This window comes from Eulemur rufifrons, chromosome 2 (assembly GCF_041146395.1).
Source record: "Eulemur rufifrons isolate Redbay chromosome 2, OSU_ERuf_1, whole genome shotgun sequence".
In the NCBI taxonomy this organism is placed as follows: Eukaryota; Metazoa; Chordata; class Mammalia; order Primates; family Lemuridae; genus Eulemur; species Eulemur rufifrons.
The window spans coordinates 35,279,656-35,297,592 of NC_090984.1; the positions used below are offsets into that span (position 1 = coordinate 35,279,656).

The 17,937-nt window shown below is 37.9% G+C and overlaps 1 protein-coding gene across 1 annotated transcript in view; it reads right to left on the minus strand.

Moving 5' to 3' along the window:
- Positions 1-17,937, minus strand: part of FAM81A (family with sequence similarity 81 member A) — a 65,123-nt gene that overhangs the window by 38,138 nt on the left and 9,048 nt on the right. The window contains exons 2-3 of the mRNA XM_069459307.1: positions 9,688-9,784; positions 8,414-8,687 (exon numbers count right to left, since the gene is read on the minus strand). Coding sequence (XP_069315408.1) covers positions 8,414-8,687; positions 9,688-9,707 — 294 coding nt within the window. The 5' untranslated portion in view covers positions 9,708-9,784. The remainder of the gene's footprint in view (positions 1-8,413; positions 8,688-9,687; positions 9,785-17,937) is intronic.

A 17,937-nucleotide genomic window follows, 5' to 3' on the forward strand; every position in this document is an offset into this window, starting at 1 on the left:
GAAGAATGGAAAGGTAACACTATTTTCTAATGTAAAACATGGGGGTGTTTGTATTTTTTTAATGACATCCAGTAGTCCCCCCTTATCTGCAGGCGATACATTCCAAGACCGCCAGTGGATACCTGAAACTGCAGACAGTACCAAACCCTATATATACTATGTTTTTTTATCTGAAAACCAAGATTGCTACTAAGTAACTAATGTAGTGTATACAGTGTAGATACATTGGACAAAGAGATGATTCATATCCCAGGAGAGAGAGAGCAAAATGGTGTGAGATTTTATCATGCTACTAAAACAGTGCATAACTTAAAACTTATGAATTGTTTATTTCTGGAATTTTCCATTTAATGTTTTCAGACCATAGTTGACTGCAGGTAACTGAAACTGCAAAAGTGAAACTGTGGACAAGAGGGGACTACTGTACTTCCTTGCTATTGGGTGAGGGGATGGAAACCTGAGAATCATTTATCCCCATCACTTTGATTTTATCTATCTCCCTCTCTAGATTTGGATGCAGAAAAGCTATCAGCCTCCCAGCATATCTGCAGCCCTTTTCAAAATTGAAATGTTTAAGTTGCGGTTCTTCAATTTTGTGCAGTTGTCAACTTGAAGATGCTGAGTAATTCATTCTCTGGGATAAAACTGCCTTAGCGCCCAAATATAAAACTGGAAAGATCATTCTAAATATAGATACCACCTTCCAAACACAAGTAAATTATCTACAGCAATCTTATAAACTGTCTATGCCTCTCTGATGTCATTAGACTTCTTTGGTTGAGGAAATTGAACCTGACTCTGGCTAACGTAGGGGGAAAATGGAATTTATTGGAAGGACATAGGGGAGAGGTACACACAACCAACAGGACAGCTGAGTATCCAGACTGAGAAAAAGATACAAAAGTTATATCCTGAGGTCCAGGCAGCAGGAACTACTGGCCAGTAGCCCATAGGCATAGTGGCTACAGGGAAGGTACTCTGGCCATTTCCAGTCCTTGGATCACTCTGCTCAGGGTGATCACTCTAGGAAAGGAGAGTTTTACTGCTCTGGCCTAAGCTATGGGCCCCAATCCCCGTTAGCTAAAAATGTGATAAGGCACCCTGATTAATAGCCATCTCAGTCTGTATCTGATGGAAGAAAGGTAAATCCAAAAGGAAATCAGGTGGAGTGTGGTGGCTCACACCTGTAATCCCAGCACTTTGGGAGGCTGAGGTGGGAGGAATGCTTGAGACCAGGAATTTGAGACCAGCCTGGGCAACATAGCAAGACCCTATCTCTGCAAGAAATTAAAATGGATACCATCAGTTCCCAAAGCAATAAAGGTCCACTGCAACCCCTTACTAACCAACACACAGTCCTTTTCTTTAAACATCATAAGAAATATAGACCAGAAACATTAGAACCCTGAAGACAAATGCACTTTGATTTGGGTATGATTCTGAGTGAATCCCTGTCCTTAGCAAACATATGTGAGAATCTCAAAGAACAGTGAAAGCTGGTAACCATGTAGTAGGCCAGGACCAAAAGGCACAAGCTTGATGAGAATTATCAAAAAAGAACATGAGCTATGCAAACAGTAGCCATAAAAGAGCTAGAATAGCTATACTAATATCAAACTAACAAACTTTAAGACAAGAAATATTTCAAGAGACAGAGACATTTTATAAAAGGGTCCATACATCAGGAAGATATATACAATAATAAGTATACATGAACTTAACAACAGACTGCCCAAATACATGAAGCAAAAACTAAGAGAGTTGAAAGGAATACACAATTCAACAATAAGAGTTGAAGATTTTAATAATTGATAGAACAAGACAGAAAATTAGTAAGAATACAGAAGATCACAAAACAAGTCTTAAAAAATTTAAAGAGATTAAAAAAACATACAAAGTATATTTTTCTCTTACCACATGAAATTAAATTAAAGATCTATAACGGAAATAAATTTGGGTAAATCCAAAACATTTGGAAATTAAACAGCATACTTCTAAATAACACATGAGCCAAAAAAAAAATTACAAAGGAAATTTTAAAGTATTGTGAATGAATGAAAACAAAAACATACCAAAATTCATCAGATACAGCTAAAGCAATGTTTAGAGGAAACTTTATAGCTTTAAACACCATTATCAGGGGGAAAAAAGGACTCAAATCAATTACCCAAGCTTGCACCTTAAGAAACTAGGAAAAAAGCAAACTAAACCCAAAGCAAGCAGAAAAAAGGAAATAATATAGAGTTGAATAGAATAGAAAAAAGAAACACAATATAAAAATTAATAAAACCAAGAGTTGTTTTGGGAAACAGACTCAATGTTGTTAAGATGGCAATTCTCTGCATATTGATCTATACATTCAAAGCAATCTGACAAAATAACAGATTTTTTTAATACAAGATGACAAGCTAATCCTAAAATTTATATGCAAATGCAAAGGGCCTAGAATAACCAAAACAATTTTGAAAAGAAAATCAAAGTTGGAGGATTTATGCTACCTGATTTCAAAACGTACTCTAAAACTAGAAATCAAGACAGTGTGGTATTGGCATAAGGAAAACCATACAGATTAGTGGAATCCGGAAATAAGACCTTATATTTTATGGTCAATTGATATTCAAAAAATGAGCAAATGGAAAAAGGATAGATTTTCCTTGGACATAGAGATGAAAAAAATTAACTTAGACCTTTATATCACACCATATACAAAAATTAACTCAAAATGGATCACAGACCTAAATGTAAAAACAAGCTGAAAATTTTGAAGAAAATGTAGGAGAAAATCTTTGTGAGCTTGGGTTAATAAGCAAACAGTTCTTATGACACAACACCACAGGCATAAACCATAAAAGAAAAAAATTGACAAGCCAGACTTCATTAAAATTAAAAATTTTTGTACTTCAAAAGATACCACTAGGAAAATGAAAATATATGTCACAGAATGGGAGAAAATATTTGCAAATCACATATTTGATAAGGGACCTGTATCTAGACTATAATAAGCTTATAAAAGTTCTCAATAAAAAGTAAAAAACAATTATTAAAAGAGGAATAACCTAACTAAATAACCCAACTTAAAAATGGATTCTGATACATGCTACAACACAGATGAACCTTGAAAACACTATGCTAAGTAAAATAAGCCAGACACAAAAGGACAAATATTGCACGATTCCACTGATATGAGTTAGCTAGAATAGACAAATTCATAGAGACAGAAAACAGGATAGAGGTTACCTAATCTAAAATAGAATGGGAGCTGCGGGGAAAGTAGAATGGGGAGTTATTGTTTAATGGGAACAGTTTCTGCTTGGGATGATGAAAACATTTTGGAAATGGATAATAGCGATGGTTGCACAACACTGTGAACGTACTTAATATCCCTGGATTGTACACTCAAAAATGGTTACAATGGTAACTTTTTTACCACAATGGGAAAAAATTTAATTTTTAAAAAATGGGCAGAAGACTTGAATTGATGTTTTACCCATGAAGACATACGACTGACCAATAAACTTATGAAAAGATGCTCAACATCATTAGTCATTAGGGAAGCAAATTAAAACTATAATGGGATACTACTGCACGTTCACTAGAACAGGGGTGAGGAGCCTGCAGCCTTAAGGCCACATGTGGCCTTCAAGGTCCTTAAGTGCGGCCTTTTGACTAAATCCAAATTTTACAGAACAAATCCTTTTACTTTTATTAATACATTTTTGCTCATCTTTTATATTTTTGTTTTATTTTTAAAATGAACATATTTAAAATACCAAAGAATAAAATAACTTTCAACGAAATAATCCTCCCAGATTGACAGGCACAATTAGAACATTACTAGCAGCACAATTCACAATAGCAAAGATGTGGAAACAACCCAAATGCCCATCAATACATGATTGGATTAGTAAACTGTGGTATATGTATACCATGGAATATTACTCAGCTATAAGGAATGATGAAGATACGACATCTCTATGGTTCTCCTGGAGAGAGTTGGAACCCATTATATTAAGTGAAGTAACCCAAGAATGGAAAAACAAGCAACACATGTACTCACCAGAAAATTGGTTTCCCTGAACATCACCTAAATACAAATCTGGGAACGACACCAATTGGACATCAGACTGAGGTGGGGGTGGGGGAGGGGATGGGGGTATGGCTACACAATGAGTACATTGCGCACCGTTTGGGGAGTGGTAACACTTGAAGGTGCTGACTCGGGAAAGGGGGGGGTGGGGAAAAAAATATGAAACTGTTGTTTTTAACTTGCATTGTTCACTTAATAATTTATCATGAATATTTCCCATATTATTTCATATCATTGTACCAGAAATAATGTATACATTATGAGGACATACTGTATCTAACAAGATATACTGTTAGACTCTTTGATTCTGTAAAATTAAATTGTTATTAATGATAAAAAAACTAATAAAAAAAAGAAAAAAAGAAAAGAAAAGAAAAAATAAATAATTAGATTAAAAAAAAAAAAAGAACATTACTGAGCCATAAGGGCTAAATTTATGGCTGCTACACTCTTGATTTAGTTCTAATTTCCCCTGCCTGATGGGCACCACTACCGCACGAGGCTGGTTGGCGAGAGTTTATGGGGGTCGAGTATGCCAGTCTATCATCAGCTTTTGACAACAGTGCACTGTGTTTCTGTTTGAAGTGGAATTTGTGAACAGTTGCACAGCTCAACAGTATTTTTTTAATTCTGTCTGCTAATCAGCCCATCATGTCAAAGAAGACCAAGAACACACTGAAAAAAGAAAACAGTTTTTTTAATGAGAATTGGGAATTGCAATATTACCTTGTTTCTGCTAAAGATAAGACGATTTGCTTGCTTTGTGATACTGAAACATCAACATTAAATAAATTCAGTGCTCTTCAGCATTATAACACTCCTAAAGACCACAAATATTTTAAATTAGAGGGAGAGGCTCAAATGGTTATATTACAGAAATTAAAAGATGAAAGCCAAAAGCAAAGACAATTCTTTCAAGCAGCAATAAGACCTGTAAATAATGCCACTGAAGCAACTTAGAAAGTAGCTTATATACTCAGGAAAAAAGGGAAGCCATTCACTGATGTAGAAATTATGAAAGAATGCACTATTGAAGTTGCAGGCTCAGACCCTGAGAATGTTTCAAAGTACAATCAACTGCCTCTTTCAAGGAGAACCATAACTGATCCGCAGCATGAATTAGCCTTCAATTTAACAGAACAACTTCACGCAATACTTCAACAGGAAAATATATATTATTCAATTGCTTTGGATGAATCAACTGATACTACTGACTAAGCACAGGTTTTATATTTTGTTCAGGTCATAACAGAAGACTGTCTTTGCTATGAAGAGTTACTAACTTTGGGCACTCTTGTGAACAGAACATAGGTAATAGGTGTGTTCAACAACTTTCAAGATAAATGTTGTGAAGTTGGACTGATTTGGTAAATTTAGTGAGTGTATGTACAAACGGTGCACCTTCTGTGACAGGAAAACATGAAGGGATTATTTCACAGACACAAAAAAAAGTGTTAACAGATCCAGATGCTCTCATTTCTTTTCATTATATCTTGCATAAGCAAAATCTCTGTGCTAAAGCTATTATTTTAAGTGACACTTTGCAATAAGTTATAAGTATTGTTAACTGTATTCGTGCAAATACAACATGGCATCTTGAGTTTTGTAACATGCTAAGGTTGAACAATGAGGTATTCAGTGTGGATTTGCCATATCATTCTACAGTGTGTTGGCTATCACAGGGACAGGTGCCTAAGTCTATACATGATATGTAGCAAAAAATTCAAGCATTTCAAAAACAGCTATCTTTTTACAAAACAATTCCTCAAAAGGAAATTTTGGATGAACATTTTTCCCAGTTAGCAAAGGTCATTGATGAGCAGGATAATATACGTGAATCATTTGAAGAATACGTAGCTGTTATAGACCTATTAATTAGAGAATACAATGAAAAGTTCACTGACTTTGAGAATCAGGACATCACACTCAAATTAGCATTTCAGCCTTACCTAGTTGATATCACCAAGGCATCTAAAGAACTACAGATGGAATTGATTGAGCTCTCAGTAGATGACATTTTAAAGTCATTGTCTGACGCTAAGAAAGATCCAGTTGAAATAAGGAAAAATGCAGTAGAATACCCACACCTTTGGCAACATGCCCAAAAAATGCTTTCTTGCTTTTCAACCACTTATTGCTGCAGATCTACATTCTCCTACCTAACCCAAATCAAGATGCCCTTAAGGTCAAAAATGACTGATACCCATCTAGAGGATCAACTAAAACTGCGGACCTCCATGCCGCAACCAAATATTCAAATGCTTTCCAACAAAAAGCAGACACAACAAGGTCATTAAAAGGTTAGTTAACTTTAAAATTAACAAATAGTTTTCATGTTTTGAAATTATTAAGTACATAGTAGTTAGATTTTTACAAAATAATGTACATTTTTAAGTATATCTAATTGAAGTTTCTTAAATGTGGGCTTATTTAATTGCAGCTAAATTAATGTGGCCTTCCAACATGAAAAGGTTCCCTATGCCTGCACTAGAATGACTATAATGAAAAAGACAGATAATACCAAGTGCTGGTGAGGCTGAGGAGAAACTGTAGCCTTCCTACATTGCTGGTGGGATCATAAAATAGTACAGCTGCTTTGGAAAATCATTTGGCTCTGTTGTTGTTGTTTTAACTCCTGCGTTTCAAATGGCTATGTTTTAAAAAGTTAAACATAAGCTCACTATAAGAACTGGCAATTCTACTTCTAGTAATTTACCCAAGAGAAATAAAAACATATTTCCACATCAAAGACTTGTCACAAGTGTTCATACCAGCTTTACTGCTAATAGGTAAGAACTGGAAACAATTCAAATGTCTATCAATTAATGAATGGATAAATAGAATGTAGTATATTCATACAAAGGAATACTACTCAGATATAAAAGGGAACATGATACGTGCTAGAACATGGCTGAACCTCAAAATGATTACGCTAAGTGAAAGAAGCCAGATGGAAAAGACTTCATACTGTATGATTCCATGTATAGGAAATGTCCAGAAAGGACAAATTTATAGAGACAGAAAGTAGATGAGTGATTGCCTGGAGCTGGGGTGGAAGTACAGATTGACTGTAAACAGGCTGGTGTGAATTTTAGGGGATGATGGCAATGCCCTAAAACTCAATTGTGTTGATGGTTGCACAATTGCATAAATTTACAAAAATCACTTATTGTACACTTATAATGGGTGAATGTTTGCAGCATTTAAATTATACCTCAATGAAGCTGTTAAAAAAATAAATAAATACAAATCTGACAACAGAAAAAAAATATGTGGCTTAATTTCAGAAGTATAATTAACATACAATCCCTATGACAGGACACAAAGATTTTCCTTAATCTAGCCATAGATCTTTAATTTATATATGTAATAATGACATGTGAAAGGTATTAACATTGTACAGTGATGGAAGCCCAGGCCCTAAATGATCTTAAGCTTTCTGAATTAAACTGTGTGGTCTCTGTGATGGCTCAAAAAATAGCAGTAAATTTGCAAGCTCTAAAAACAGACAATATCGGCCTTTTATTGGGCCTATTTCAGAGAAAAATAGAGCAATAAAAGGGGTGTCTGAGAAGCAATTCAAATACCTAAATTGTTTGTGTAGCAAACCGTATTATACATAATCATTATGACCTAGAAACATTTAATCTGAAGCATCAAAGGCTGACCTAATAATTGATTTAATATCTGTCTTCAAAGATATAAAGGTTCTTACAGTGAAACTATTTGACTAGTTCTTCTCTCTCTCCACTGACAGCCAAACAAAACAAAATGATTTAATAATCAGCAAGGTAAATTTAGATTAAACACAAATAACACTGACAGTAACTGCTATCAAATACTTGAATAAATTTAATTAAGACATTTGTGCAAGCTGTTTCCTTGGTGATCATTAAGAATAGGCAAGACAGGCCTGGTGCTATGGCTCACGCCTGTAATCCTAGCACTCTGGGAGGCCGAAGTGGGAGGATTGCTTGAGGTCAGGAGTTCAAGACCAGCCTGAGCAAGAACGAGACCCTGTCTCTACTAAAAATAGAAAAGTTAGCTGGGTGTGGGGGCATTCGCCTGTAGTCCCAGCTACTCGGGAGGCTGAGGCAGGAGGATCGCTTGAGCCCAAGAGTTTGAGGTTGCAGCAAGCTACGATGATGCCACTGCACTTGCACTCTGCCTGGGTGACAGAGCAAGACTCTGTCTCAAAAAAAAAAATAGGCAAGACAGACAGCTTTGCATTATTGCTGGGAGATGGGAATTGGATTTGGTTGACCTCCTGGCATGGAGCAATTCTGTGGAAAGGGACAGAGTCCATCTGACTTGCATACACCTTACCTCAATATCCCGATTTAGTTGCTTCACTATGGCAGTTATGTTCCTGATGTGCTCCTCCAAGAAAAGCCTGGCCAAGCGGTCACCTCCCCCTTTGTTTTGCATTTTCTGCAAACTGTTGACAATGTCGTCTTTAATCCGGAAGGCGTGCTCCACGAGGGCGGCGGTGGTTTTCTCGTGGCAGAGGATCCTGTCTTCCAGTTGCTCCACTAGGCTTACGGATGAGTAAGGGGCCATGGTCAGGGACTGGCTGTGTCGGGGCATGGTTCTAACTCGCCTACGGAAGGGAACCACATTAGCACATTGTTAGCTGGGAAAAAATAATTTGTAAAGCCAGATTCAAAACTTCCCAGAGAAGGAAATACAAATCATCTATCCCTACAAGCTAAACGGGGTTTGAAGCAGGGTTTCTGTCCTAAAGAGTTTTCTTCATGAGCCAGGCAAGATCTTTAAATAATCATGCCCTCGGACTTAAGAAGTGTGCTGGTGGCAGGTTCCATGACCTCCAAGAGCAAGAGGCTGGCAGAATCAGGCACACCAAGATGTCTCCCCAATATAAGCTGTGTGATCAAGATCAAGCTTACTAACAAAGTCACCTGACATGCTCTCCTCCTTCCTCGCTCCCCCTGAAGCAGTGGTTACAAATCCAAATGCCTACGAGAGTCAGGGGGGTGACATAAATAAGTGAAGCACACCATGTACAATGCAATAGAGGGTGGTGGGAACTTTGGAGAACTGAAAAGGGAATTTCCCAGGTAAAGGGAGCCACAGTTCTGCTCCACCCATGAGTGACTATCTGGGAATGCAGGTGCATTTTTCCAGATCATCTGATATTTCAAGAAGAGCTGGCAAATCCAGACTTGAATGTGAAATCACCTGATTTTCAAATGTTGACAATTCATTTAAAAAGTATTTAAGATCATGCAAGCCAAGCGATGCACTTTCACGAGCCAATTCTGACCTCCAGATACCCCATCTGCAACTTCAGGTTGAAAAGGATTAACAGGTACGTTAGCCTCAAGCTTGCAGAGTTATATTTTACTACGGACAGGAAGTTCTTCCCTACTGTAAGATACTGTGGAATCTCCACCTCTTGGGGTCATCGAATGGTCCACAGTATCCTACAAATAGGAAGCTAGGAGAGGGGACACAATTGTACTTCTCTTGCCCTTAAACAAAACCGTTCTCGGATAATGTAACAGCCCAAGCCTTCATTTTTAATGACTATCACACCCACTAAGCAGCCCTCATGGGATAGGTGGAAAGAAAAAGTATACCTTAGATGCATATTTTCCATATATTATACCTTTCCTCAGTGACAAGAGAAGGAAATACAGTGCTCCGTTGGGCCATTTTCTTTTTAATAATTCACATCTGTTGAAAAAATAAGTACTAAATTATTTAACAGTTTATATCCAGAACTTAAGCAATCTCAAATCTTAAGTTACTAAGTGGATCATAAATTATGTTGACACTGATCAGTTATATTGTTAAACACCTTATATCTTATATACAAAATAAACAACAAATGCTTCTAAATAAGAAGAAAAAAATCAAGCAAAATCAAAATGCTTCTGAAATCAATACTGCTAAGCTTCAGCAGACAGATCAACAAAGATTGTTAAACTTCAGGAGTTTCCTGAAGTTTCTTCTCTCCAAATCTGCACCTCAAGCTTGAGAAACCACTTTTACAGAAATAAGAGTTTCTCAAACAGGCTTATTCAATCTTACACTTCTCTGCAGAAATTTTCAGAAAACTACCTTAGTAAATTTGATCTCAGCAGATTTAGTAAATTCCATGGCAAATTAAGAGCACTTGTTTCTAAATTAACCTTAACTAAAACAATGCATGATCAATCTGATTTGAGGGAATCTATCCACTAAGAGAATGAAAATGATATTCTTCATTAGAATTTTAAAACTTTATTATAAAATACAATCATTCATATTACATCTTGAATAAAAGGAATACTTGATCATCACAACTCATTAGAAATCTGAACAAAAATAGAGGGTTTTTAAAATATTTTATTACTTAGGTTTCTCAATAGTGCTATTAATTGCCTTAAAACAATGAATGCCTAGTAACTGAGATCTGAGTCTGTCATTAATTCCCATTTAGATGCCAGATTCAGAAAGCATTTCTGATTGAAACCATTGTTTTTGGCATCATTTCACCAGTGTTTTATTTTCGAGATTCAAAATGTGAACATTTCGCTTCCCTAGACAAAGAACTTTAAATTTAAACAAATTGCATTTCAGAACAAAAAGCAATTCATGCCAAACAAGCTCCGATGCCCAAGGAGTTCGTAAGTGTCAAAAATAAGAATTTCTGCCATGTGGACTATAGTGGTGCCCCTTTATCCATGGGGGGTACATTCCAAGGCCCCCAGTGGATGCCTGAAACCGTAGATAGTACCAGACCCTATATACTCTATGTTATTTCCTATACATACCTACCTATGATAAAGTTTAATTTATAAATTAGGCACAGTACTCTTGCACTTTGGGCCTACTAATAAGTAAAATAAGGGCCACTTGAACACAAGCACTGTGATACCTCAACAGTGAATCTGATCACAGAGACGGGTACTAAGTGACTAATAGGCAGGTGATAGACAGCATGGACACGCTGGAGATCCTGAGGCCATGGAGGATGTCATCACCACACTACTCAGAACAATGTGCAACTTAAATGAATTTTTTTATTTCTGGGATTTTCCATTTAATATCTTCGGACCGAGGTTAACCATGGGTAACTGAAACCGCAGAAAGCAAAACCATGGATAGATAATAGGGGACTATTGTAAATAAAATTAGGCCAGTGTGGAAAATGCTATTATTTAGAATCATACAATGTTTATAATTTTAAAGTTATAAGACACCTCAGTTGAGATATTAATCTATAGAACAGCCCAATTTAAGAAACATTCATTGGGCATCTATTAGGTAGCCAAGTAACCTAAATAGGGAAGACAAAATCCCTTCCCTCTGGGGAAGTCACCTAAACTAATCATAAAACAGTGGGGTATACTTATACCACATTTTATTAATCCACTCATGAATGGATGGGCACTTGGGTGGAGTTCTACTCAGCCATAAAAAAAATGAATTATTTGGTTAACAGCCAAAAAAAAAAAATGAATTAATACCTTTTGTAACAATCTCAATGGAACTGGAGACCATTCTCCTTAGTGAAGTATTGCAAGAATGGAAAAACAAACACCACATGTACTCACTATTAAATTGGAACTAACCAAACAGCATTCATGGCGCACAGATGGAAGTAAAACTCAATGGAAATCAAGCAGGTGGCAGGGGGAAGGGGTGAAATCAAACCTGAGGGGTACAATGTACACTATCTGAGTGATGGGCACATTTACAACTTTGTCTCAAACAGTACAAAAGAAATCCACATAACAAAAACATTTGTACTCCCATAATACTCTAAAATAAAAAACAAAAAAAACCAATAGGGTAAGTGGCTAATTGTAGGACCAAAACACATGGGAAGCAAAAAAAGGAGAGGGATCAATTTTTCCTGCATAGCAGTGAGGTCAGGGAAGAACTGGTAAGACTGAGCAGGCTTTCCCAAGGTGGGGAATGGAGAGATTGTTCCACAACTTCTCTCTTCAACACTTCAACCCCTCCTTCCTTTCCCCTCAACACAATATGGCCTAACCCATTCTTCCAGCCTCATACTTAGCCACTTCACCAGCTCCAGTCAACTCTGCCACCCTGTTCACTGCTGTCCTTGGATCTGTCATGTACTCTCCCGCCATCTTACCTTTGCTCATGTGCCCTATCAGAAATGCCCTTCCCACCCCTGCCAGCCTAGAAAACTCCTATTCATCCTTTAAGGTCCCACCAGCCCCTTGATTCTATAAAATCACTTCCTCTCTTATATTTCTTCAGCTCTTTATGTTTTTATACTACTTAATTATGCGCTATTATTTTTAGCTGTTTAATAGTCTGTGTCCTTTACTAAACTATATGCTTCTTAAGGGCACATTTCAAATCTTAATAGACATAGAGGTGACCTAGAAGACACCACACATGTTTGTTATTGAGTGATTGAATGATTCATGCTTAACGATCAGAGACTGCAGCAATAAAGGCATTAGAGAATACGGCTCAGTTACAAAGTATGGTTCTCTTTTACAGAACATACTCTTGAGTAAAAAGAAAAATAAAGAAAAAACTACAAAAAACCAAAAAAAGAATAAGAAAGAACAAAACCAAAAAAAGTATAGTTCTTTACCAAGCCTGAATCCCAAATATTACACACTCAATAAGTATCCGAATGGATGGAAACTTTGGCATCCCCTCCTCTGAAGGTCATTTCATCCATCTGGGTGAGCTACAAAAGCCCAACCACTTAAACTTTCTGAAAAAGGAGTCTATGCACCACTGATTACTGGAAATGTTTTTCCAGTAGCAAACCCTCCTCTGTGCTATGTGCCATGATAGAAAATGTTGTATGGCTTAGGTCACCACACACGTATTCAGAACTGATGCCCTTTCATGAATGTGGTGAGGATCTGTCTATCTGTTAGGTCGCTTGGTTTGTTAGCAACATGATTCTCTGCAAGAACATGGGATCCACATTGCAGATGAATGAAGACTGATGATACATAAGTCACTGGATTAAATAACTTCTCAAGCATCATTTGCAGATCTTCCCATTGTCGATTCTGGCTTACCTGCCTGAGGTTATCACCTCCTGTACATTTACACATCTGCTCTCTAATACCACAAGTGGGTCAACAACCTCATCACACAGGTCCGGGTTTCATGCTGTTTTGATTATGTCATGATTCAATGTTAATATTAAGCAGTCTTCACTTTATATGTTCAAAAAAATTGGGGACAGTAGGGGAAGGAACAGGTAGATAAAGCAAGGAGAAAAGAATTGGAAGATATAAGAAAAATTAAAAGCATAATGACCAAAATATGCAATGTATCAACAGAATTTGGAGGTTCATGCAAGAGTAAAGGAAAATGCTATTGACTAAATCAAAATAATTATTTGTCATTATGAAGATTCTGCGAAATGGGAAGCAAAAACATGCATATTTTAATATTTTAATGACAAAAGGAGACATTAATGTCAATCAATTATATATATATATATATATTTTTTTTAGAGAGACAGGGGTCTCACTATGTTGCCCAACCTGGTCTCGAACCCCTGGCTTCAAGCAATCCTCCTGCCTCAGCCTCCCAAGTAGCTGGGACTACAGGCACAAGCCACTGTGCCCAGGGAATTATTATATTTTTAGAAGTAATGTGATACTGAGTAGAAATATCATTTTATATTGAAATGACAAATGAATTTAATAAATCAAAATGACAATTTTTACTAAAAAGTTGAATATACCAGTCATGTAAAAGCTAACAGTTTTTCATTTCACCGTTAAAATATAGTGCTGATATGTTAGGCTGAGTGTCAGAATAAAAAACATAGGCAAAGCGTTTATGAATAAAGTGGTTGTAATTTTATGGTGGAAAAAAAAAGCCTATTTCTTTATAGTTAAAAATAGAGTGAAAGGATAGCAGGCGGGTGGAGAACAGTTGAAGGTGTGTCTGGAAAGACAGGTGGGAGTTGTTCCCTAACTCATCTCCAACGACACAACAGGCTCAGACCTGTGGACTTTATCCCAGCAGCAGTGAGGAGGGACGGAAGTCGTGGGCTCTGGGTGTGGAAGGCAGGAGCCTCCAGGGCAGGCAGAAGTCAGAGGAGGAGGAGGGGCGGTGGTGGATGCAGGCCCACGGCCCTGGGGACTGGCTAGGAATCCAGCCAGCCCAGGGATGGGATCTGCCTGAGTAGGAGAGGCTGGCGTTCACCTAGAGCTCCCTCATTCCTCTCTCTCCTCCTCCGGCCCCTCTCCCCACTCTCTTCCAGCTCTTCTCTCTTACCTTCTCCCTTCCTCCTCTCTTCCAATTTTTTTCTTTCCCTACCATTGATTACTCTCCATTCATTTTCCTTTGCCCTTTCTCTGCTCATAACTTCCCATTTTTACTGTCCATTTTCCCTCCTTGTCTTTCCTCCTTGTTTCCCTCCTGTCTTTCCTGTCCCTCCTTCTCTCACTCTCCCTGTTCACAACTACAGTCCAATAGACGGGGTCCACCATATTTTTCTACCATAGAGAAACATGTGTGGTCAGAAAGGCCCTCACTTGAATCCTGGCTTCCCCACTAAACTGTATCTTCTCGAGCTGGCCTGAGTTTGTCAGGTTGGAGAGCAGATACTAATAGCTGCTCACGCTTAGTGAGCGCCTACCCTGAGTCGGGCACTCGCGACACACATTTACGTGCAGCAGTTTAATTCATCCTCACAATCATACACTCTTATTATCTCCATTGAACCAGAGGAAACTGAGACTTAGAAATGTTCAGCAACTGGCCCAGCTTCACATAGCCAGGAAGGAGCAGAGCCAGGATTTGAACCTTGGGCCTCGGCCTCTTCATCACTAGGCACTACCCACAAGGAGGCTATTGGGTATCCAGAACAGCGTCTGGCCTTAGGGCACTGGATAAGCTTTCGGTAAGGGATGGTTCCTTTCCCTTCCTTGGCTAATGTCTGTTCATGCACGTCTGATAGAAAAAAAAATATACATATATATATATATATATATATATATATATAAATTTTGTCTTGCTCTGTTGCCCAGGTAAAATGCAATGTCATCAGCCTAGCTCATTGCAACCTCAAATTCCTGGACTCAAGCGACCTTCCTGCCTCAGCCTCCCAAGTAGCTGGGACTACAGGCACCACCACACCCGGCTAATTTTTTCTATTTTTAGTTGTCCGGCTAATTTCTTTCTATCTTTGGTTGAGATGGGGTCTCGTTCTTGCTGAGGCTGGTCTCGAACCCCTAAGCTCATGGGATCCTCCCACCTCGGCCTCCCAGAGTGCTAGGATTACAGGCGTGAGCCACCGTGCCCCGCCCAGGCTCTGGCTTTATTCTGTGCACTCCATGAGGAGCTGTGTTGTCCACAGCTATATCCCAAGCACCTAGCATATGGGAGCTGATCAATAAATGTTTTCCAGATGAGTGAACCTCAAGGACGATTCAACTGAAGTAATTCACGAAGTAATTTCATGATACTGAATTTAATCAATTGAATTATATTCTGACTAGAGAATGAATGTGCAACCAGAAAGGGGGATGGTATACACAGTGTGTCTAGTAAAAGCAGAGTTTGGAGAGACAAATGTAACAGTGTTTCCAAGAACCTGAAAATCTGGGGCAGTAGGACGAGTTCCACACTAGAGTAGGATGCGTTAGGCTCTCATGGTCCAGTGACATTAGCCGGTAAGATAATCCTGTCCACTCCTCTTGCTCTGAGTGCATAGTTACCAAGCATATCTTTTAGCTTCCTATTTAGGTATATATAAAAGAAGAGTATGCAGGAATCAGCAAACATTAGCCCCAGTCTACCTGCCAGCTACTTTTCTCTTTGTGAATTAATATATTGGAATCACACCTCTGATGGGAACCAGACTTGGATAAGTCAGCCTCGGAGGGCTGATCATCTCTGACTGCTCTAACAATGCTTATCTAAACCCATGACACTGGAACCCAAGACACTGAAATGTGACAATCAAAACATGGTACCTGTTGTGGTGGGCAGACTCATAAGGCACACCCCCATCCCTTTCTTTTGGTATTCACACTTGGTATGATCCCCTCCCCTTGTGTAGGTGGGACCTATGACTTGCTTCTAACGAACTGAATACAACACCCAAAGACCAGCCAACTGACAGTCACCTGTACTCAGTGGGCAGCTGTAGTCAGCTGGAGTTCTGACACCAAATCACATACAGTATAATTCTGCTCACTGGGAATAGAATATCTATTTTACAATCTAAATTTTAAATCATTTAATAGATTTCCAAATGGCTGACTTGCTTAGAAAATCTCAAAAGAATAATGAAGAAAGAATAAGAATTTTAACAAGTTTTTTTCATAACAGTGGCTCTGTTCTTGCCAGTGGAAGCAAATTATAAATCTAATTTGCCACAAGAGATAAAATCACAAGAGTTACCATTTCATCCCATCAGATTGGCAACAATCAAGTCTGATAAGATCAAGCATTGACAAGAATATATATGGAGCAACAGGAACGCCAGATGGGAATGTGAATTCCCATCTGTGAATGCCATCACTTTGGACAGCAATGTTCAGTATCTAGTAAAGCTGAAGATGCACAGCTTTCCCCTATTACCCAATAATTCTATTAATAAATACTCAAAACACTTTCCAAATATGTTCACCGGAGACATTTACAAGAATGCTTAAGTAGCACTGTTTCTAATAGCCAAAAAGTGGGGAGTGGGGAATGAACACCCATCATTAGGCAAATGGATGAATAAACTGTGATGTGTTCATACAATGAAAGAACAAATAGTATTGAAAATAAATGAATTAGAATTATAAGTCCCAGTGTGAATGAATCTCACAAATATACTACATGGAAAAAGCAAGTTGAAGAAGGATATGGACACTATACAAAGTCATTTTTACAAAGATTTAAAATACGCCAAATCTATGACCTCTAAAGATGAATATGGAAATGACAAACACCAAATCAGGTCATTATTTTTCTCTGAGTGGGAGATAGACAGTATCAGATAGAGGCATACAGGGGGCTTTGGCTAAATGTATGTTTTACTTCTTAAACTTAATTTTTCATTATAGCATTAAAAAAGAAGGGAAGAAAACTACTTCTAGGAAGTAATTTTGCCCCCACTTAAAAAAAAAGACCAAATATGTAAAGAATAAGAGTTCAAAGGAGAGTCAAATTGTTAGCCTCTCCAGGACATGCACAGAACTCAATCTTGCCTTATGCATTCTAAGCCCAAGAGATGGGAATTTCATGGCAACAGTAACTAAATCTCTCTATCAAATCCCTACACTTACAGCATTTTATCCACACTTAACACTATGTGATCTTAACAAGATGTTAATATTTCTATAAATGGCTATTGGTTAAATGTCTAACAACAGAAGGGTAGTTAATTAGAACAATGCACATTCACTCAAAAGAATATCAACAGGTACTTAAAGTAATGGTTACAAAGACTATGAAGTAACAGAAAATATTTATAATATGAGCTAGCAATAATGTTAAGTTTAAAAAAATCAAGGTGGATTTATGGTATATACCATATAGAACTATAATCAAGGCCTGGAAATCAGAGCTTTGCTCCATGGCACCAGTTTAGGTGGTCCAAATGTTTTAACTTAAGAGTTTAAAGGATCCTGCAAATGTTTAAGTTCTCTGCCACCACTGCCATTGCCACCATTGCCATACCCCACTCCTCTTCCTCCTCCTTCTACTCCTCTCCTCCCCATAGTGAGAAGCCTACCTGAAACCCAGCAGAGATGGATGGGGCAGGAGACCCAAGGTTAAGGGCAAGGCAACCACTGCCCCACTGATTGCACAGGCCACCAACTATAGCAGGAGCTTTCCATAAATTAACCACAGGGGCCCAGGTTGGGGAAGTGCCTCCAAATGAT